The following is a 24,254-nucleotide window of genomic DNA, read 5'->3' as shown; positions in this document are numbered from 1 at the left end:
GCCATGTGATTTCCTTGCAGCAAACTTTGGCATTAGATTGGATTGTGTAGAAGAGACCAGATAATATGACTACATGATAGGATGCCACCTTTCCAATAAGTCAGCTCATCAACTGGAACATCAAGACAAATGCAAAATGACTTTAGTTTGGTGTAAGGGGAAAATGTTCTGCAGCTCAAGAGCAGAGAAAATATTGATGGTGCATTCTATAACAATATTCAATGTGATAGAAAGGAGGTAATTGCAGGAAGTCCACGGCAGCAAGCTGAGTCTGCAAGTGTATCTTTATTGGGGTAGTGAACAGGTGTGCTGTTCACTACCCCAATAAAGATACACTTGCAGACTCAGCTTGCTGCCGTGGACTTCCTGCAATTACCTCCTTTCTATCACATTGATCTATTAGGGTATCACCACAGGATACCCTGCAGGAGTACCACCAACACATCATACAACTTGCCAGAGTTCAGCCCTGCTACTTTTTGGCTATAACAATATTGTCAATTCCCTGCAACCTACTTTGTGGCAACAGTTTCAACATGTTCATTCCCCATGCACAAAGCAAGGTCTGCACAGAACTGGGTTGCGGAGATGGGAGTGGCAGAACTTGACTGGGCTGCACAGATCCTAACTACAATGCAAAAGGACACCGACAGGATGAAATAATCTAGTTGTGAGCTTAGACTCATCACCCAAATGTCAGTGATCAGCATCACAAATTTTCTTGTGAATGAGAGGAAATAAATATCTAGTGCAAAGACTTCCTAGAACTTGCCAGCTTTTTGCTGCTCCTGGTAACTTTAAGAGCTAAAAATCCAATTTCTAAATAGGAATATCGGTTCTTTTAGTTCAGAGAGTACAAATGCACTCTCTCTGCATCAGCAATGCAGCCACCCCTTGGCCCGCTCTGAAGCTAAAAAGTTATACATGGAGGGGGCATTGGTAAGGCCCCTGCCAAGAACAGAGTTTGAAGTGCACCAACTTCATATTCATTTCTTTGGTTTTGAAATGAGATGTTCCAATGGTAGGTGTCTGGATACTTTTGGTCATATAGTGTATTTCCCAGTTTACTAAACACAAACTAAACTCTATAATTCATGGGGATTATTTATTGAAGGTCAAGTTGTTTTTTCTTGAACAAAACAAGAAAAAGAGTTTTTCAAGGTCAGTTTCACAAAAAAAACTAAATTTTTATTATGCACCGAATCCGAAAATACTCCAGCTAAAACATGTCAAATCCATGTAAAAGTCAAAGGCAGAGGTCCCTTTAACCATCTCAAGATGATTTCCGGATCGGTTTGCACTAAAACATGATAAATTAGAGGTATTCAAGATTTTTTTTAGCCTAGACGTATTCTAGTTTTTTTTTTTTACATTAGGATTTTTTCATAAATGAAGCAAACATTTGAGTTTGTTTGTGGTTTATTCGAGGTAGAAAATCCTCACAAACTTGACCTTTAATAAATAACCCACTATAAATTACATCATTTAAGAATAAACCTAGTATAATGTAGACATTAAGCAAAGTGTTGGTGGGAACCAGAGATCTAATGAAAACAAAAATATACTAGCTGTATCTGTGCCCATAGTTCTCAAAAACACACGTCAGCCAGTAGCCTTCCCAAATCTTTAATCTGTGTAACGTACAATGGGTACTGCACAGAAAGCACACTAAGGAATAAAACAACGCACTAACAGCAAGTGGTCAGTATGGTCAGTCACATATAAGCAATTAGCATCTGTACACACTTACACCAAGGCAATACAAGAAATGAAAACCAGGAAGCTGCAGACAGATGTTTGGAAGAGCCACTTGCCTTGTGCAGTTCTTTCTTCTCTCCATGTAAGCCACCACCATTGCTAATTGTGCGCTAGCAGCATGCCTCCATGTTGTCCATCTTGAGCGATGTTGCCCCTAACAGAGCTCCTTAGAAATGAAATACTAACACTGATTGATATAAAACAGGCAATCAGGATTATTGTACTTGTTGCAATAATACAGAGCAGGACAGAGGGGAAATGTAAGGCTGTTAGAACACTCCGTGAATGCAGCAAAGGTGATGCACCTTTCTGTCTGGGCTTCTGAAAGTGCAGGTTCTTATACTTGTTGGAAGGCAGTCTGGTTAAACACTTTCATTGCCAAACGGCCTGCTGCGGCCACCTCAAGGCATATCAGCACATCATATTACTCCCTGGCAAGGAACTGTTGAACCAGCAACCGACCACAAGCCTCTGGTTTTCACTTATTGTATTTTCTAACATTGTAAACTTTATTTTTTGGTTATTTTTGAGACTAAAAATGGATAAAGATAGAAGGGTGGTGTTATTCCTGTGAAAGCAAGCTAGACAAAAAAAAATAGCATTTTCAAACTGATAAATAAATATCATTTTCACTTAAATACACACACTGCTATCTTAGAGTGAGTTGCTCCAACTCCTTTTGAAACTGAATTGCGCTATTGCTATTGGAAAATGAACACAGAGTGACATGGTGCTATTCACGGGTCATTGAACAGGTAATGGAGGGCACCAAATGATGTTTTACATGTAAACAGGCACAGGGAATTTATTTTCCCCAATTAATCTAATGTCCACGGCCCTCAAGCTCTAGTTAAACTACAGCTCCCCGCATTGGGGTCTTAGTGGTGAATAAGAGCTATAAGGCAGCAGGTTGGACATCCCCCGTCTAATGCATTGTGCCTGTTCTACCAGCACAGTCCTCCTTTCTGCATAAACTGATATTATTGCAGTTCCAATTTTAAATTCAGAATTATTATGCACTTGGCAAAGATCCTAGTGTAGGAAAGGCAGGATGCTCTCAGCAACATGTAACAGACACAAAGTATGGAGAGAGAGACAGAGTATGATTGTCAATTCTACCTTGAAAGTATGGAGCTAAAGAGGTGAATATATCGTATTGCACTTCTGCAAATAACAAATACATTATACTTGGTCCTTTAAATTAATTCTTTGTACATAATGCCTGAAACAAACCCCCAAAAAAAGCCATTTTAAGGTTTTTTTACAATATTCATTAAAAATGCAGAGTATCTTCCCCAACCGAGACATTTTCTACATAAATAAATAACTCACTTTTTATATAACCACTTTTCTGAACATTTACATTGGTATGTTTTACAATATCTACACACAATAGGTTATCATTCCTTGCACATTACAATAAATTTACATACATTTTCCCCTTTTTGTGCATTTTGAGCTCAGTGTTTCTCTAATAAAGGCCATATCTAATTCTTCACACCGGTTTTGGGTGGTGTATTTCTAGGAACTGGCAGTGTTTGGGCCTCCTGTTGTTGCAATACTACACGAGAGATAACATTGTGCAACATCTGGTGCACTAGAGGCTGTCTATCCCTAGAAAAAAGAAGAAAAAAAATTCTATATATATATATATATATATATATATATATATATATGCTGCTCTTATGACAACTTATAACATTTTTTTCTTATTTACTGAGTTACTACATTTGCTGCTGGGCTCTCTCATACAGTATATGTCTTTCCCAAACTGCTCTAATATATGCTAGATAACTGTAAATATAAAATGGTGTGTGTGTATGTGCTTTGTACTGCACTGTTGTACGGATATTTTACTATAGCAGCTAGGTTTCAGACACAAACATGACAACAGATATTTAAGTCTCTTTAAACCAGACACAACTTTGAGCTCTCCAGATGTTCAGCAACATTGAGGGGCACAGGTTGCTCATCCCAAGAGCAAAACATGACATTTTACTATTTAGATTTAAAAAAAAAGTTTAAAAGTTCATTATAAAAATATAATAATAATAATGTGTAACTAAGGGAATATGTTTTGAGGCAGTGGCAGGGGCATATGACGCGTGCCCTCTAATAGCTTAATTTGACAATGGCTTCATAGAAAGCAAAGTTAACAATAGGAGTTTGCTGTCTGTTTCACAGGCGTATTGCCCTCTTTTATATAATCACGTTCTTCTAGTTTCTCAGCTACTTTGCATAGGTTCACCTGACAGTACTGATCAGTAGCCTAGTTTAGTTTCTGTCCACTGGGGAGTACACAAGTTTACTAGCAATTCTCTCTGACCAACCAATCTTGCCACACAGACAGGCTGAGATGGTGCAGCATTGGATACTGCAAAGTATGGGGTTTGGGGGAGCAGTTTATATGTAGTTCCACTTACAGTGCACAGACTCTGGCTCATAGGATTTAATTCTGCCCTGCATATCCTATATCAAATAAAATGTTGAGGCAGGGCCACATATAACATACATGCTCTTGACAGCTCTGCTAAAGCATATGTCATTTTAATTGGCTCTACATACCAATTAAATCTTTGGTCACACAGACAATAAATTTGCAATGATCCGATCATTCACCTGTTTGAAGCAGGCGAAAAGTATGTCTGCATCAGCCAAGGACCCCCTCTAGCCAACTATTTTATTGGCTTGGCCAATCAAATAGTTAGGTCTCTCCAGTTGGACCAGATATTTGGTTATACAGCAGTTCAGCCACATCAGATGCACAGATTATGGGTCACTTGATTATAATCAGACACCTCTTATCTTCCACAAAGAGTTATGGTTGGTAGGTAACGGATAGAAGAATATTATACTCCATTGCGGGATCTAATGTTGCCGCCATATTTGCCAAAAAAAAAAGCCTCCAACAGCACCCCTGTAGTGTTTATCTGATTTCTGGGCAAGCAAAATGTAACTGGATTTCTAGGTAACTCATTTGGATCAGATATGTAAAAGAATCCAGTTTAAGTTTAGTTTAAGATTCTAGCTGTTTCCATAATTCAAAGAACAAGCATTGAACTATCAGATGAAATGATCGAATCAAAACAAAGCTGTGCTCTACATCTACTCAAAGTCTGATTTTAAAAGCCATAATGGGTATGATTTGAGTAGTTGGCCCAGCTAACTCATTCCATATTTACCAGCGAAGACTAAGTACAATGAAGTGTAAATGAAGCAAACTGCCTCCCTACTGTGATGGGCCATAAGAAACAACACAACTAAAAATGTCTCCAAGCAAAGTCTATGAGGAGCACATTTTACTGGCGACATTAACAGCCTCAAGTACAACATGCCCATTCTCTAACTGTTTTATTCATGGATTTTGCTTCATATCCATATCTGTTGCTGTGTCTCATCACAGTGTGCAACAAAAGCGCAATTTAAAGGGACACTAGACGTTAGGTCTTTTTGGTGCTTCGTTCAATTCTATAAGGAAAGTACAGGAATATTTTCACAGTGCTAAATCAGATTGATCAGTACGGCACTCCTGTTTACCGATGAGCTTGTGGTTATGCTTGGGCAAGCTTTCTGCCCCTATAGATGAGCTTATAGCTAGTTAATGACCACTAAGGTTTTTAAATGGAAAATAAGCAAGCTAAATTTATATACAACACCCTACTGGAATATGATAAGCCGCTTCACCAATCTTTCTGACAGCTTTAAAAATAAGATATGGCCTTAAAAAAAAATATTCTGCACTAGGGATATGAAGCCTATGGCTTTCCAGCCTTCACTTTTCCATTACTCCCTTGCAAAGTGATGTTGGTTTCTGCTGGGAGCTGTAGTTTAAAGGGATCCTGTCATTGGAAAACAATGTGTTTTTTTCAAAACACATCAGTTAATAGTGCTACTCCAGTAGAATTCTGCACTGAAATCCATTTCTCAAAAGAGCAAACAGATTTTTTTATATTCAATTTTGAAATCTGACATGGGGCTAGATATTTTGTCAGTTTCCCAACTGCCCCCAGTCATGCGACTTGTGCCTGCACTTTAGGAGAGAAATGCTTTCTGGCAGGGTGCTGTTTTCCTTCTCAATGTAACTGAATGTGTCTCAGTGGGACATGGGTTTTTACTATTGAGTGTTGTTCTTAGATCTACTAGGCAGCAGTTATCTTGTGTTAGGGAGCTGTTATCTGGTTACCTTCCCATTGTTCTTTTGTTTGGCTGCTGGGGGGGGGGAAAGGGAGAGGGGTGATATCACTCCAGCTTGCAGTACGGCAGTAAAGAGTGTTTGAAGGTTACCAGAGCACAAGTCACATGACTTGGGGCAGCTGGGAAATTGACAATATGTCTAGCCCCATGTCAGATTTCAAAATTGAATATAAAAAAATCTGTTTGCTCTTTTGAGAAATGGATTTCAGCGCAGAATTCTGCTGGAGCAGCACTATTAACTGATTCTTTTTGAATTTTTTTTTTCCCATGACAGTATCCCTTTAAGCTGGAAAATCAAAGACTGCAGAACCCAGTACCAAAACACTTTTTTGGCACCCCTGCTTTATTTCCGCTCAGTGCAGAAAAAACATCCACACACAATATTTCTACCCTACTGTCGCAGTACAGCATTTACGTGCAACAGACAATGATGTGAGGCTACGTGAGATGGTAACAGATCTCCAATCTAAAAATCAGTGCAAAGAAAAACAATGAGGTTTAACAGTTGAGCAATTACATGCAAGAAGAGCCAATGGGGCGGAGAGAATTTTGAGAACCTCAGGAGCTAGCGATCTTCAGGAATACTCCTTTGTAGCATCCTCTGTGATTACAAAACGATATCCTGATTCTCATAACTTACTGCAGCAGAGTGAAATGTGCTTTGAGCGGATTTTGTAGGAAAGCTGCCACTGCATTAAAGGGGGACTACTCAAATAAAACGTTGGTTTGCAGGTGATGGAAAAGCCTGTGAACACTGAATAAGCCTATTTATCCTGCAGTTTCAGCTTATGCTCCTGATGTTTCCCCTGCTTGTAACAGAATTCAGTGTCTCTTAGCCTCGAGTACCAGAAAAGTCATAGATCCTTTTTAATTTTGATCCAGCTATTTGTTGTGCATTTTGGAGATGGCTAAGAAAGTTAAGGAGGCACCTATATACATTTCTAAGTTTTTGAACCTGGATAAGAAAAAAAAAAAGTTGGGCTACATTTAAACTCCATTTGTCCCCTTCAGGTGCTGCGGGGTAGCATTGCTACCATATTTAAGGCCTGCAGTTCAAGATATCGCATCACCTGCACCAATTCTAATGTCATATTGTAGCACCGTGTTGTTGACACCAGACTTTCCTGCAGAGTTTGGCCTCTGTTCCTTTCTTGTTGAACTTTCCCCCCACCCCCACTTAGTGGCCAGAGCCGAATACAAGAAAATGTCCAGAGTGCAGGAGTCTATTTCTGACTTAAAACGCCAGATTCCTGCTTAGTGGTGGCTGCACTCCTTCCCCAACACCCTGCAGCAATGCTCATGCTTCTTTGGCTACGTTCCTTCTCACGGTCCCTCTCACTCTCTGACTGGCTCTGTGTCCGCTCTGGTTTGTGGTTGCTGCTCCCCGTTGGTTGTGATGAAATAGTACGAAGCAAGTGTTTCCTCTTTCGAAGGAAATCTGATTGGCCAGGAAGGCAGAAGCTTCCTTTTCTTAGAGCCATCCTGCTTGTATTCTTAGCAGGCCTAGAGCGGTGATTATATTCCAGTTGAGCAAGGTGAGCAGCATAACCCTCTGTGATAAACTGCACCAATAAGAGAGACAGAAATAGAAACAGTTTTCATAAATTCGCATAAGGATGGACTATCTCTGAATCAAAGCATGCAAAAGCTGAATAATTTACAATATTCAGGAATGGTATAGACCAGGTCTTTCCAACTGAAGTGATTTAAGGCACAGGCACATTATGGGCATTTATATATACTTGAATCCTATTAAAATAAGGAACCCTATACTGTTCCATGAAATTAACTTCCACATTTGATTCATGGCATCAATGCTCCTGATTTTTAAAAGCAAGTAATTTCTTCTGACTTTTCTGCAAAGATATGAAGCTGAATTCTCTTACCTGACACTGATGCAGTAACTTCTTGGTGGGTCGACCAACTATGTAAATCTGCATTGGCGACAAACCAAGAGAGCTGTATACTGTGATATCCTTAGTGGAACCATATGCTGCATGGACCTTCAGGTGTACCTAGGGCATCAGAAATAATGTATAACAACGACTAGTAAAATAACCCTTGAGTTGAGTACAGAGCTTCAGGCAAAGAATGCAGTAGTGCATGTGTCAGGAAGAGTAAAATCAATTACAGATATATAAGAGAAGTGGCAGTGATTACTGAGACACTAATTGGATACGATTTGTGTAGAGCAATATGACATTCTCTGCTGTCTTATTTCCCATTAAAGGAAAACTAATTTATAGGGGTAGCAATTGGCGAAGAGAATGCACAGTTTTATAAACATAGTTCTTGTCCATGCCTCTGTCCATGGTGTCTCCGGCCTTAGCAACAATCTAATGGCACATGAAGAATGAGCAGTGGGCTTAATGAAGCAACAAGCAAAATAGCCAAGATGGAGGCAACAATACTATTGGACTGCCACCATATCACATTTTTAAAAAAGTGAACTGTTCAGTGAGGATTTTGTTTGTGTGGCTTCCATTCTCTATTAGACTTTAATAAGTGTATTCTTCATTGGTGACTATTAAAGGAAAACAGAAGCCTTTTAATAATCTTTGGCCCCTTTCAGAGACCTCCCCCCTGGACCAGACATGCTCCTGTTTGGTGAACACTGGGAAAAGGACATCAAGTGGCATAAGATGTTTCTGACCTTCCCCCTTCTGTGCTACTGTGTTTTATATTAGCAGCTACAGAAAATTGGCCAGTATTGGAGGATTTAAATCTTTAAAGGTATACCAGTAAGTATATTTATGTTCCAATAGTTAGGCCTCAGGATCCACTCAGTGCATGGCTGGAATAGCTGTTTAAAATCATGCCAAAGTCACGCTAAATGATTATACAGTGGGTTCAGTTTTGTGGAATTAGAACAACATGAAAGTAATTTAACTGGATGTATTCTTGATGGGCCACAGTTAAATTAGTGGAAATATGAAACTGCATTTTAGTGAAGATAAAAATATAATGTCATTTTCTAAAAGGGATGAGCATTTCTATGGGATTCTGTACATGTCCATGGCCTTAGTTCAAGAAACAGGCCAAGATTTGTGGGAAGGCCACAAAGGCGCAGGGCAGGAAGATTTTAGGGTCGCCCAGCCACATACCTTTTTCACTCACAAGGGGATGCGGGCGTGAAGAGCAGGCACAGGATCCACTGGCTTAGGGGCGCCCAAAGCATAAATCTGGGCCTTTCAAGAAAGTGAACTTCCTTCCCATTTAATCAACGATGAAAACTCATTGTAGGGTATAGTGAAGCTTAATTTTTACTAAGCACTATGCAGCATGTTAACACACAGAAGCCAGACTTATAACACAAAATCAAGCATTGTGCTAATAACCACTAATTAGCATTGCTTGGTAGGCCTAGGAGCTAAAAAAAAAGCAACTAGTCTTAAAGGCAGAGTTTCACTATGATGGTTGGTACTGGCTGGCTCATTGGCAGTAAGTGTGGCTTTGACCCATATAAGAAAAATGTTTTTTAGAAGATAATAACTCACATCATGAATGAGGATTTTCAGGAAGTTTGCTTTATGCCGCAGAGGATCATGGACCAGTCCATCGCAAAAAGACACAATTCCATGTGGAAAGTTGTGCTGTGCAAGCCATGCCACTACCCTCTGCTTCTGCATGTCAGGTCTACCTGTGACATAGATAATGAGGTAGCCAAGGTCCTGCCAGTGCCTGTGATTAAAAAGAAAGAAAGGATTAAGGTGCAAGTTTGGCCTGCGAGAAGCAGCTTGTCTCATATGCTTAGCAGCAACAAACCTCACTACATCGACTGCTCCTGCTCGGACTTTGGGATCACTACCCATAATAGAAACACTTGCAGCAAATGATCCATCAATGCTGAACACTACAAATTCAGTCCCTTTTGGTAGAACTGTGAGATAGCTATCGGCATATGTGTGGTCCCCCCTGGGGAAAAGAAAGCAAATGTGCAAATGTTAAGATTGTGCATCACGGGTTGAGGCAGAATAAAGAGCTGCTGCAATACGAGTGCTACTAGTATGTTTACACATCCCTACTGTGCCCTGGGATATTTGCCCAGACAAGATGTGGCATCTACTATTCAACCTATTTGTAAAAGAAAAATAACGCAAGAAAGGCTGGTATGGTTACATGGATTAAACATCAAATAAGATATACCATGCTCATATAATAACTCAAGGCCCTGTTGCTAGGAGGAACTGGCATGACTGCATGTATGTTTGTTTTCACTGACACCAGAATTAATTACAGAATAAATGTAATTTACTTTACCTGACAACCATCTTCACAGGGTAAACCCCAATCCCAAGCCTTTTGTTTTCAGGGATGACGTAGGAAATTCTGCCACTGCTGTTACTTATTTCAGTGTCAAAGTAAACCCACTCTCCAGCGGGAGGCTGGGTCATTATGTGAATGTCAACCTTGAATAAAATAAAGCATGATAAATATCTGAGATGTACTGACAAAGGTTCTCCATGGGCAGCTTCAATAAATCCAGGAGGGGACACCGTGCTCTCTCACAGTGCATCCTCACTAGTATTTTCTGAAAAGCAGTATAACAAGCTGTTCTGTTGCTGGATTAAATAGAGAGAACAGCAACAAGCAACCTGTAGTCCTCCATATGGTGTTTAGGGACAACCAACAGCATCATGGGATTCTGGAATTTGTAGTTCAACAATAATCTTAAAACATGGTATTTTATTTAATAATTTATTTTATGATGTACAAGAGCAGTGGTGTAACTTCATATAGGAAAAAAATGGATCAGCGCCTTTGGCAACGGAGTCGAACTCACCAGAAACTAAGAGAAGTTTCTGGTGAGTTCGACTCCGTTGCCAAAGGCGTTGATCCATTTTTTTCCTATATGAAGCATTCCACAGTTGAGAGACTGAATTAGGACCGGCAGGAGGAGACTAAACTAAAGGACTAACTTTTTTCATTTCTGGTGCATATTTTGCATTCTGTGCAGTGTATTGCATTTAGAGATTTCTGTGTAAATCAGTGGTGTAACTCCAGGGGGCAGGACCACTCTATAGTTACACAATGTACAAGTGCATATTTTGCAAGACAAATTTCAACTTTCATATTTTTTTCTGTTTCTTTAAAATAGTCATGTTGCAATTGTCTTTAACTTTTAAGTTTAAAAAATTCCATCTTGTTTCCAGTGTAAGCAGGGCCCTGCATCCAGAAATGACATTCATTCTGAGGCTAGAACTTATTCTTTTCTATTACATAGCTTTTATTCAGAACTTTCCAACTTCCAGTCTTTCATTCAAACTATTCTCTGGTTGCTATGATAAGTTGGACCATAGCAACTGAATATTACAGACTTCTGCTACATGGTTTCAATGGTCAGAATGATCACAGAATAGAAAAAGATAGACAGCTACAGCTTTCAATAGCTATTACATTCATAAGTGCTCTAAGGCTAGGGCCAGACGATACGGATTCTCTGCAAAATCCGCTGCCCGGATGCTCCCCTTCACTTCTGCAAGCATGGCGGATTCCAATCTAAAGTGCAAAATCTTGCCATTCGGCACCAAAATCCGCATGTGTTTGCGCCAGAGCCGATACAAGGATTCCAGACGTGAACACAGTAGCAGATTCTGCTAGCGCTTGGGGGCTGAAATCAGCTTTTAATTAGATTTAATTACTCTATGCTGAATAGTTGTTTGATTTTTTCATTTGAGTGGAGTTAGAATTTAGGCCAGACTTGGCTGATTCTTGGCCTGTGGATAAAAGCAGACCAAGATCAGCTTGTACACTAGCATTAGTCTTCTTCCTTGCCTGCACCCAGAACGACTGCATCGACCCTTGTGCAGGTATACATGGCGGAAATCCGCCTTCTGGGGCAAAGTGACTAACGCTGGCGAAGATTCGCCAGAGTTACCACTTTCAGGGACTTCGATTTATGCCGATTTACTAATGGCCGCAGGCGTCACTTGGCTAGTGAAGGAGATAGATGCTACCATTAATTCGCACTCTATTGCCATGCAAATTTTCGCTATCCAGCATAGAATAATTAAATCAAATTAAAAGCTGATTTTGCAGGCCAAGAATCATTCATGTGTCACAACATTAACCTTAAAATGAACTGCCCTTATAAACAGCCAAGCCTGACTATTGAATATAAGAAGCACTTCAGATTTTAGGGGGAAAAAACTGGAAGTTACAGTAGCAGAATAAGTATGGTGCATGCAGAGAATTTGGTAAGCAAGCATATCATGTATTCATTTGCACAGTATATACATAGCAGTGAATGTTTCCATATTCAGTACCTGCACTGTTTCACCCACCACACCCCACACCTAGTTACACACTCATGAATATACAGGACACATTTTATGGAGTCTTGACTTAATATGTTAGGGCAGAGGATGAATGCTCTTTGCACACAATAAGCTGTGTCAGGCGTGACAGGCTTTTTTTTTTTTTTTTTTTTTTTTTTTTTTTTTTTTTGAAAATAATCTTTATTCAATTTTCAAGGAAATACAGAAAACAAAAAAAAAGGCAATGGAAAGAGAGAAAAAAAAATGACAGTTGGCAATATGACAATATCCAACAAAATGCAGTATAAACAGGGATACACATTACGTTAGTACAGAGTCAGCATATCAAGTCAACATAGCCATAATGGAACAATTGCCCTAGGAAACTTCCCATGCCATGGAAGGAAGAAAGAAAACAAGGGACAGTAAAGATAGAGAGAGAAAGAAAAAAAAAAAAAATAAATAAAAAAATAAAAAAATAAAGAAATAAGAAAATATATATATAGTCTCAACGCTTACAGCGAACCATCTCAAAGCAGTAACAGCCGTGGTGGTATACATTGTATAGGCATGATATAGGTAAGGTGGTATTTAGGTCAAGGGCTGTATTTTCTAAGAAAGGGCAACAGGACTGGAGTCAAATAGTAAGTCCTCTATATCGGAGCCACGGGTGCGTGACAGGCTTTTTAAGGGAAAATAAATTAAGATAAACCCTGCTTATAAATAGGGTGCATTTTGCATTAAAAGCCTCTGGCAAGGATTGAAAAACACACACATTTCCATTTTCTTCTCAGTACTTTTTTAACTAACGTTTTAATCCCTTGTAAATAAGGAAAGCTGCTCTTAGGTACCAAAACAAAGTATTCATTTTCTATAACCAGAAAAGCAGAAATACATTCTCCCTTAAAGGCTTATACTAATGGCCTAGCAATAACAAATGAAGGTCATGTTATGAAAATCTAATGGGAACACTTTACATATTTTATTAGATATTATTTTTGTATAAGCCATATGTAATGCTGTCTTGATTGATTAATGTCATGGGCTGTTTTTAGTGGTGGAGGGGCTTGCGGTAAAACACTGGCGTAATGTAATATATGGCTTAAAGTTTGCTAATTGTCTAGTAACCCATAGCAATCAAACAGCAGGTAGTAATGCTGCTTTGGTATTTTTTACAAGGTCAGCCGCAGCCCCTAAGTGGAGTTTCTTCACCTTTCCTGTACATATATCTTCTGCTTTGTGCAGCCCACAAACTGAGGCGTCATTTAACTAATGTGCTTTTTAACTTTTATCACTGTAGTCATAAACCTGCTCCTTCTCCATCAGCCAATTTGGAATTCGTTTTTGAGTGATTGATGGCCTCAAATAAAGGCTGTGGCAAAAAGACAATTTGACTGCTGATGTAAGCATGCTAAAAACCAGCGGTGGTCCAATCATTTGTGGGAAACACCATGATGGTAACAAGCAGACCTCTGCTCAGAAATGTGAGCAACTTGTGCAGTTTTAATTTTTACATGATTTTATTGTGGGAGGTTGCCTGTGGCTGGTTTAGAGGGTAGTATCCATGCTTGGTTTTTTGTTGTTGGTGATTTTACTTTATCAGTTACATTGCCCTGTAAGATAATGCCCTATAAAGAAAATGTTTGGTATTTGTCCCTATCATTAGTAAGGGGTATAGATGGCTGTATGAAAACTTAGATTTCATTTCAGAAAGCAAGGAAACGTACCTTTTCCCCAGTCAGTGTGACCATGTCAAGAGGGCCGTACATGAATCTTCCTGTAAGGGTCTGAGGCCCATCTTCATTGGCAACAGCATCATTAATTCTGTGGTTTGCAGCAACATTCTGCAAGATCAAATACAGACATGTCTTCATCACTATGCTACATTCAAGCTGGGCTACTTTAATTAGGATTAACAGCTCTAGACCATCCTGTCTGTGATAAATGATGAGCTTCATATGAGGCACATATAAAAAAAAATAAAAGTGAACTGAAGGCATATCCCTTGGCTAATGCATTGTACTTTACTATTTGACATAGAAAGGAAACAGTTTAATAAAAAGCCAGGGCCCATATCAAGTCATAAGCCTGAAATCTCCTATCCAAACATGCATCCAGTACGATCTAAGGAAAAATTATAATGTGGAGTAAAAATATACAGTGTGCACAATGAAGTACGTCTGTTTTGGCAAGCACCTTCGTGAGAGTAAATGCGGTACTAGCAGACCCTGCACAGATGCAGATGGCAGTGACTCATGGCAATATCATGAAAAATGGATTACCCTTAATTTTACATGTGTTCTTTTCCGCAGCCATTTCTCCCTCGGCTTTGAAGGACTAAACTCAGAAACCTCTTTTCCGACTAAATCCAGAATGCTTGAATTTTCATGTCTCATGACCTAAAAAACATACATTGCAAATGTGATATTAGTGAACATTTTCAGATAAAACATAACAGTGGCTATAAAAATTGACAAAAGGCAAAAGATTTTGTATGTGGACTTAATTGCTACAAACTACCTTGATTAATATTTTCACTTACCTGCCTCAGAAGGAATGAGACAACATCTGTGGACTCCCAGTAACTGGCATGGAAAAGATGAGGAAGGGCAACTGTGGGGAACGCCGTTAGGGCATCCGGACAGTAAAGAGCATAGTCAATTCGCTTTGTGCCCCACCACTTTGCTGCAACTAACAAAGGAGAATCTTGTCAATCTTACAGGAAAAACATTAGTGTGTGTGTGTATATATATATATATATATATATATATATATATATATCCAGAACCAAAGCGATCACTTTGAGAAAGGCTAGAGTGCTAGCTGAAACGTCAGCTTCTGTTTGCTAAATAAAAACACTTTTATTGGACTAATAAGACCTGAGAGTGCTTGCTTTGGTTGTGGATATTCATGATGCTTTTTTGCTGATAGCACCCAGGCAAATAACACAGCAAATTACGAGTTGTGCCGGCTCTTCACAGATTCTATATATATATATATATACATACACACTGTATATATCTTTTTTTAATTGCGTACCAATTGGCATATTTCATCAGCTCATAGAGTTTTCACTCTATCTGTTAAAGAATAAAGTCACAGAAATGAAGGAGGAAAAAATATTGCCCCCCTACTGAATGCATATCAGGTTTTTCTGTGCTGTAGCCATCACCATGGAAAATAGCAATAGATCATCAGCCTTGAGAATTGAAAAGGTTTTTTTTCATTTTAAGGTGTTCATGCAATACTCATGATGGCAATGGGAGCTAGGCCTCAGTGATAATATAGCTCAGTGGATTAGCAGATAGGCTTGGCAGGCATGCTTCTCTAAAGAGGTAGTTCTCTCCTAGAACGCACATTCAGTGACATTTAAGGCCACCCTATTCTTTATTAAGCAAATGGCATGCAGAAAATATATTTAGAGTGACAAAAGACAAGGTACAGTATACAATGAAAATTTCTGGGTATTTTACTTTGCCCGCTAGAGGGACTACCTCTTTCACTCATTTCATGAAAGGAAGGATTTTAGCACATTCCATTGAGTGCCTATATTGCAGTAGAGCAGCCATATTCATTATGATTACATGCAGGTTATATGACAAGAACTCATTTTTAAGACATGGTATCAGTTATTTGTAAGACAAAAAACAAGAAACATATTAGTTATTTGTCCTGAAGAAGAGTCTAATTGTATGGGCTGCATTTTTTTTCTACTACAGCAAAATAGTTGGGATTGGCTCATTAAATCCTCACACCACTCATAATCTGATTATTTCATGTATTTGTAATAAAAACTTCAAGAACTGTGCAGATGCAATTGGACATGCACAATCCAATTTCCATGAGCTCTGACAGGTGCAGTCCCCATACAGGGGAATCAGTTAAACACAGTTACAATCATCCATGCTTAAGTGCTCTAATACTTCAATGTAGATTTCAAATAAGGTTATATGATGCAACTGCTGTTCACACTAAATTCTTATCACTGATCGCATCCATATTTGGTCAGACTGAGGAGCCTGTAGTGCAGATATAAGGCAATAACACATTTCTGTGCAAAACAAACTTCTGTAAGAGAATATATAAGGATTTGCAGACCTGCAAACTAAAATAAAATATTTCTCTTGTGCTACAAGATCCCATACCTTTTATTATACACATCAAATATTAAGTAGAAGTTAATTAATTTTTCAACTATGTAAAGATTTTAGGTCTGGTTCACACAGGTAAATGTGTCAACATCTCTAACATCAATAACAATAACTATAACCTCACATTTTCCAGAATACAGGGGAATACCTACAAAACCATGGCATGAAAACGGGCAATTTACAGCCCCATTGGGTGGAGCATGCTCCCAATGACTTCATGCCATGTCCTCTCAAAAAGAAAGAAAAGGAGTATGTGGCCAGCCTGCTAATGACACAATGGCTACCTAAGGAAGGCTGGATGGCAAGGTGATTCGGCAGTATTTTCACAGATTCTGGGAAAGTCGTCTCAGAATAAATATATATTAATCTGTTAATATTTCCATTAGGAGTACACATAGGGAAATAAAAAAATGAACTGGCCCTTTAATGTGCTTATGCCCCCATACAGCTGGTAACAACAGAGCTCGTCTGTGGTTATGCCTTTAAAGAGGTGCAGGACTGTGTGTGACAAGGCATAGACACTGTTTATTGAAAGAAAAAAATGGGGGAGGGGGACATTATATTTGTATAGACGGGACAGAACCTCAAAGTATGCCCAAATATAGTTGGCAAGATAAAGAGATTCACAATTTAAAAGAGAAAATTATATTACTTTATATCTGTATTTATATATCAGATGAATATGTTATTATGCAGCTTAAACTCTTCTTCATCAGGAGACTCTTAAAGAAAACAGAATGCAGAATGTTATGCACATAAAAGGCTGCCTTTAGTTATTCACACAGGTGAAATAGCTTGTATTAGTTGGTTAATTCTTTTTAGTCCAGTTGCTGCCTACAGAACCCAGAAGAGGAAGTCTGTCAGGTAGAAGTAAAGCTTATGGTAGAAGAGATCCCTGATGGGACACTATCTGGCAGAAGAGACTGGATCTGGAATACCTCTGGAGATGTCCAAGGGTCGGATGTCTGGGTTCATCTTGTGCCTCCAATCCCCCATCTCTACTGTTCTTCCTATGTTACTCTGTTCAGAATGGTAATGCCTACGGTTTGGTGGGGTACTTGGTATTGTTTGGGATTGGTAGGGGAGAGCAAGCTGGGACAGGAGACTTAACTTTCTGGAATTATTAAGATCATTTTTTGTTTCTATAGGAACAAAGCAAACATACCAGTTAATAGCACAAACCATGCAAAATAAGATCTTTTTTTTGCCTTTAAACTATTATACTAATACTATGTACTTAATGCCTTTAAACTATTATAATATTACAGGATGGGGATTTCCTGTGCTTTCATTTAGCAGTGGAAATATTTTTTGTATCTTTTCCATAATTCCAGCATTATGCCACTACTACCCTGTGCATTGTGTAGCGAATACAGTGCACTTATCAAGTAATGGAGGTACATAGGCAGGACATGGGCATCCATTTGCACAACCTTTTACCCTTCTATTCCAGGTGCAAGATGCAGTATATGTGAGTAGGGTGCAGTAGGAATCCTGTACCTAAAAATTGTAAGTGCAGTTGGCCAAGGGCACAGCATCTATAAATTATTACACATTGATAATTATACAGTCTACAATTCTAAGTCATTTTATTAATAAAGCTTTCTACCTACAGTACCCCCTCCAAGTTATAGGTCATCAAGTAAATGCCCTATCTATTCTAGCTTAGAACCGCCCTTGTGCTTGGGCGTTATTAACTAAAATCTAAATTTATCTCATTGTCCCAATAAAAAAGCTCAACCAAACTTAATCGGATCTGCAAAAAACTCCAATGAATCGAGCATGAACACGAATTGCATGATTTTTTCTGTCTTTTCTCCCAAAAAGCTTGATTTTTTGCCTGAAACCCCCAAAAAGGGTCGGATTTTCGCGTTAAACCCGCCGAAGACCATGATAAATTCAATTTGGGATAGGTGCCTTTCCCATTGACTTATACAGGACGTCGACAGGTCTGAGATGGCGGATTTTCGGATTCAGGCTTTTTTTTGCAGTATATTAAATCTTGAAAAAATTGCGTTTTTTTTCACTCAAAAAATTCGAGTTTTGCCCCACAAAGTCTGAACAGAAAATTTTTAGGTTTAATATATAACCTCCTTATTGTATTAGCAATCCTAAATGCCAAGAACAGGAGATTGAAAGAAAAAAATGGCACCACTGTTCTGGGTTGCCAAGGTCAGTGAAGAAGGCAAATAATTCAAAAAGACCAATTGCAAAGTTGTGAAGAATGGGACATTCTATAACATACTCAAAGTTAATCTACACTTCTAAAACAGTTAGATGCAGTCTAGTAGCCTGAGCCTGCACTAGCATACCATCTGGCATACATTTTGCATATTCATATAGATCTGTGGGAAGCAGCAACAGTTGCTGTTCAAAAAGGGAAAGAAAGTAAAAATCTGTAAAAAAACAATATGCAAATGAAAACATGTAAGGGAACAGCTGCTCACTTGGTACAGGTTTATAACAGATTACATAATTTCATTTTGTTTGAATCTGCAACCTGCCTTCTGGCAGCAGCCCACAGTAAGCAGTAATCTGGGTGCCAACAACAGAAAGGTTTGGAGGCTGACAAAACAAGACAGATAACATCAGGACCAAAAAAATATTTGGTCTGCTAAATATCTTGGCAAAAGTTTACTTTACTAATGCAGCAAGTGTATTCTGACACTTCACTGCTCAATTCTATCTCTTCAGTCACATTGAGCAACAGAACAGAGCAGAAACATGATTGGAGATGCTATGGAGCCTTCGTAGTCATCCTAACTGAAGAAGAACTGTGAGTTTTATATTAGAATAATGCAACAAAGAACATTATAACTATTAAATGGTGTCTCTGCGTTACTTCATTTTTATGCTCAGTCCAGTGTGCAATTGTTCTCTCTCATGTATATTGTCTATATCTGCACTGATGTGTACATTTCAGAATTAACTGGTTGCCAACTATTAATTCATTGGCCACATAGCTACAATGTTCTTTAAAGGGGATCTGTCACCCAAAAGAATTATTCCAAATCCTACGTTATCACATTAGAAAAGCAAAATGAACTTTAATTACACTGTAGTTTGTTGTAAACTCTGGTATATGAGTAGCTCAGGCCATAACACATATATCTGCCAAATCTTGGCTTTAAAGCCCAGGAAACTTAGCCCAGGGAAACCTCCCATGTCAAACATATAGCAGCAGCCTTATGTCACATGGGGGTTTAACTACCTTGACTTTTCCTAAAAAACATGTGAGCAACTGACCACAAGGGAATTATCAAAAAGCCCTTCTCTCATTAATGGGAATCACTGCAGTACAGCATATGAAATAATCATCCTAAAATATAATTATCAGCATTTGGGCAAAAAAGGGTTTCCCAGAGATTGACATTAACTATAAAAGAAAGTGATCCATGGCATTTCCTGCATCTGTCACTGCAAGTCAGTCCCTTAGGTTATGTCCCAACATGTGGACATCTGGGAGTTGTGGAACCAGGCTTATGCAGAAGTATTAGCCATTTCACTCCTGTGACACACTCGTATGGCAAAGTACACTTAGTACTTCCCAGGTCATTAGGTAAATGCATCATCTGTAACAGCCACCTGCCTGGAATCCTTGATCATAAAGCACTTACTGTTGGCTATGTTTGAGGCCGTGTAACTGTCTGCCATTCCAGAGACCTGACTTGCAATGCTGATTTCACTTGCTCTTCGGTATCCCCTGAAGTGGGGGGCTGTTATAGGGGAAGAAGGGGAGGCATTTTCCACGAAGACTGCACCATGAAATTGAACAACATCCGCTATGAAACCGGAAAAAAACAAAAAAAAACAAAACAAAAACAAAACAGAACAGGGGGGAAAACAAAAATTTAAAAATTTTGACCAAAACAAGACAAGAAAACATCAAGGCATCAGGAAGGATGAAGATGTAAGAGAGATAGCTGAGATGTATTGTTTCAGGAAAACAGTACTTGTACTTCATTGTCATCTCAAACCCACTACAAACACGTGCAAATGAAATACCAACTCTCAGCTGTATATTTCATTCTAGAGCTCAAGAAAAAGCACAAACAGGAACAGTAATGAAAACAGTGGCTACACCTGTTAGTCCCATATAAGGAGTGGTTGAATATTTATATATATACTGTATATATATATAATATAATGACTGAATTATATAAATATAGGACATGTAATTGTATGATTCAGTTAAATGTGCAGAAAATGGAATTTAGGGTCTAAAAGTGAAACGGTTTGATATGATAGTGATTTGTCTTACATTCATCCAGTGCTAAATACACTAAGTTGTATAAACACACCATTCAGGCAAGTGGAGTGATGCTGCACAATATATTAGGTCTGTTTTCTCTGGTACCCTGTGAGCTTGTTGTCTTATTGGTTTAATGACATGCAATAAGCTGCGATAAAGGACTGCTTGGCTAGAAATGTATTTGTTTATTACAACATAAATTGCATCATGTTACTTTTTGCATTGCAGGAAAATAACTAAGCAGGTGCAATGCACAGCTGAAGGCGAGAGAGGCTTTTGTTAATTTCATTTATCCCACCCAGCATGTATCATTTTTATTGCAACAGTAAGTACTAAACAATTTGTGCTGGTATAAATATCTGACAGGGACCAGTGCAGTGAACCAGCTCAGTAGGAAGTCAGCTGTATATTAGACTCATGCCCTTATCCATACCCTCTATGTGAACCCACATAATTGCTCACTTGTACCTGCACACAACCTGCTTTCCCACTGGAATAGGAAAAATAAATCAATGTTGCAGTAGCAGTAAGGGAATAGGTGGTACTATAAGGAGAAAGAAGCCTTTGCTATACTTGCCCTGGAACACAGGTAAATTAACCAACTCTCCACTAATATTCTGCATTGCGCATGTGGCGATGGAACCGAAAGTTTTAAAACAAATGCTACTGTCAATACTGTCAAATACACTGTAGTTACAATTTTTAAGAAATCTATATGTAATATTATACTCTGTAATAAATAGTGTTGTTATTTTTGTCACATAAGTGATTTGGCTTAGAAAAAGGGTCATGTGGGCTTTTCCTGCTTCTGCATTGCTGTACACAGTGTGGTCAATATGGGGCAGATTTATCAAAGGTCAAAATAATAGTTTTCAATTTTTATTGCTACAAAAAGAATAACGAAAAAAAATTGTGAATATATTATTTTCTAAGATTTTCTTGCTAGTGTCCCGTATATAAAAAAAAATACACTCATTGGTATATTTTTGCCACAGAGGGTTTTTACTTGCTACAAAAAATGGCCAAACTGTTTCAACAAAATCTTTTGCTCCCAAAGCTATGTAATTATACACTATACTCAAAATGGAATCTGTATTTCCTCAAGAGATGCAGCTTAGAGAAGCTAACATCAATGCAATCCCATAAAGCATTGCTTAAATTAAGGCTGTCCAACTGCAGGTCCACAAGCTGGATGTGGTTATTTGGAAATAACAATATGGGAACAGTTGGACAATGATAACTTACATAACCAAAACGTGTTACTGTACTTAATGGATTCTGGTAAGGGAGAACATGTGGAGAATCCTAAAATCATTTATCTCGTAGAGGCAATATTATGGTTTGGCTCAGAATGTAGTTAACTGGAAGATAAAATTACAACTAATGAAATGCTGCACAATCTAATCTTCTGGGATGCTTATATGCCCTTACTTTTATTTTTCCATTTAATGCCCTCCTAGGTTCAAAGATAGTTATATCTGGCCACCTTGCTATTTGATAAAGATTATGGTGGGGCATGTTCTGTACCCCTCTCAAAAGGCAAAAGGGAAGCTGTAACAGCCTTGCTGATCTGTTGCACTATACACTTTCCTCTTTGCAGAGAAATCCCCACTACTTCTGAAGTGGAGGTTATTTCTCCTCATATTTACAGCAGCAGAACGCTATGTGCTCTGTTGTGAATCTTGAGGAAGATGTCAGCTGGGTTTGGGAACACTAGTTATACATAGGCTAGAGAACAATCCAAGGTGCAGAAAGGTACCATTATGACACTTTCTGTATATTGCCATTATAACTGTTTAGAGATCTCTATTGATTTTTATAAATACAGCTTTTATGCTTCAAATCAAAGTAGATTTAAAATGATAATAAAGTTCAGCACAAAGGGGGGCAATGTCATTAGACTGTCAGTAGCCAGTGCACTTTTGTCTTAGACTACTAGTCATCAGCTTTTGCACAAGCAAAAACACTCGTAAGAAGAATAACCTAATTTTATTAAGAAGCTTGTGATTGATAGGGGGCATGTCTTCTTTAACAGCATTGTATACTTGCAAAATTTTCCATGAAAGTGGTGCCTAATAAATAAAATAATAATTATTGGTACCTTCTAGTCATCTTTCCAAAACTCTGGAACTCCTAGAGTAAATGATTATCAATGCATAGCATTCTTTCTTATAGCATTCACATTACAAATATGGGAGATGAGATGTAGAAAGCCATGCAGGAAACCACAACACGGCACAGTTGAATAAAATACCAAAACAAATTTCCAATTTCAAATAAACTTGCTGGACTCAAAAGTTTTTCTCAGATTGTCACTGCAAAATTAATTGTAAATATAAATAACAACATATAATATTTTGATTGAATTCTAATTCAGTTGAAAATATAAAAAAGAACATATAATATAATTATAATATAATTGCAGAGCATCAATCATTGCCAGGCCATATCCTAGCCTGCTACGAATCAGGGTCTCTCCTAGTAAAAAAAAATTGTAAATGGTTTAGAGTTCCAGCTGTGAAGAGGTTGGCTTTCTTGAGTCAGGTCTCTGCAGTTTTAATCATTTGTTTATTCTCCAAAGAAAAACATTTGGTTCAGCAAGAGGGATATTACACCAGAACTTGGTGTACAGAAACAAAGACAAAAGGAAAGGCATACACACAGTCAACACAAATGGTATGTTTACTGGAAGTGTCTTGGCAGCTTAGCACAGGAACAGGGATACTGGTTTCCATGATGCCATCTTGACGCTGGAGAGCAACCGCCGGGCTGCCTTCCATGAGAAGGATGGGAGTGTTCTGTATAGCCTCGACTGGACATAGATGAGAGGGAAACAAAAGGACAAAACACTACAGACATGTACCAAGACTGATGCAACAGAGAACAAACATTCAGTCAGGACTCTTTATCCTCAAACCATGAACAGGATGAAAAATATAATGGGAACAAATATCCTCAGAGAGTTCTAGACCTTATTCACTACTAACCTCATTATCACCTTCAGTATAAAATATATGACATGTGAGATCTAAGCTGTTACTGGTGAGAAAAACTAGAGAAGGTATACCATTAGTTATGTGTGTCACATTTTGATCTAAATGCTTCGCTTACACTTGTAGCTACCAAATACCTAAGAGATTGAAAGACTAATGTGCCATAATTAGTGTTCTGTGTAATGTGATGAACTCATGTGGTGACACTTAATGACAATAATCAGTCTGCTACTAATGAAAACGACTGGAGTAGGCATAGAGTTATCATGACTGACTGAATGTCACAGGTGATTTGCATTCAGATTTTTTGCATGTGCCCCTCATGAAGACTCCAGTTACGAGGTTGAAACGCGTTGGGTTTCCCTGCTTGTAATTAAGCATTAATTAATAAAATAATTGTGATTTTTCAGTATTGGAGTGCCCGGTTCCCTTTACCTTTCAAAGGTGAAACACTGTCTGAAACTGATAGCAGAAGGTTCTTTTTAGCAGCTGGGTTCCATGTTACTACTGCCTATTAAAAAAGGCACTACAGTACCCATAAATCCCAGATTAAGTTCTCATATACTGTGTCTTGAAGTGAACACAATTTTAAAAACTGATATATAATAAAATCAGCAGAATTGTGTATAGAGAATAATCCTTTTCATTG

At 38.4% G+C, this 24,254-nt stretch overlaps 1 protein-coding gene across 9 annotated transcripts in view; it reads right to left on the bottom strand.

Moving 5' to 3' along the window:
- Positions 1–6,167: 6,167 nt before the first annotated feature.
- pitpnm2.L (phosphatidylinositol transfer protein membrane associated 2 L homeolog) overlaps positions 6,168–24,254 on the bottom strand; it is a 151,891-nt gene continuing 133,804 nt past the window's right edge. For 4 of the 9 annotated variants that reach the window (XM_018262960.2, XM_018262918.2, XM_018262925.2 and 1 more), the window contains 11 exons: positions 23,275–23,424; positions 19,978–20,142; positions 17,299–17,502; positions 14,752–14,900; positions 14,492–14,608; positions 13,937–14,053; positions 10,213–10,361; positions 9,718–9,867; positions 9,450–9,633; positions 7,839–7,967; positions 6,168–7,514 (listed from right to left, as the gene is read on the bottom strand). In XM_018262960.2, coding sequence (XP_018118449.1) covers positions 7,176–7,514; positions 7,839–7,967; positions 9,450–9,633; positions 9,718–9,867; positions 10,213–10,361; positions 13,937–14,053; positions 14,492–14,608; positions 14,752–14,900; positions 17,299–17,502; positions 19,978–20,142; positions 23,275–23,424 — 1,853 coding nt within the window. In that variant the 3' untranslated portion in view covers positions 6,168–7,175. The remainder of the gene's footprint in view (positions 7,515–7,838; positions 7,968–9,449; positions 9,634–9,717; positions 9,868–10,212; positions 10,362–13,936; positions 14,054–14,491; positions 14,609–14,751; positions 14,901–17,298; positions 17,503–19,977; positions 20,143–23,274; positions 23,425–24,254) is intronic. The other 5 variants (XM_018262933.2, XM_018262943.2, XM_041567491.1 and 2 more) reach the window with 5 other exon arrangements.

The sequence above is a fragment of the Xenopus laevis genome, chromosome 1L, assembly GCF_017654675.1.
Source record: "Xenopus laevis strain J_2021 chromosome 1L, Xenopus_laevis_v10.1, whole genome shotgun sequence".
Classification (NCBI taxonomy): domain Eukaryota; kingdom Metazoa; phylum Chordata; class Amphibia; order Anura; family Pipidae; genus Xenopus; species Xenopus laevis.
Note: the sequence above shows the minus strand (reverse complement) of the source record. Positions and strands in the feature narration are given on the sequence as shown.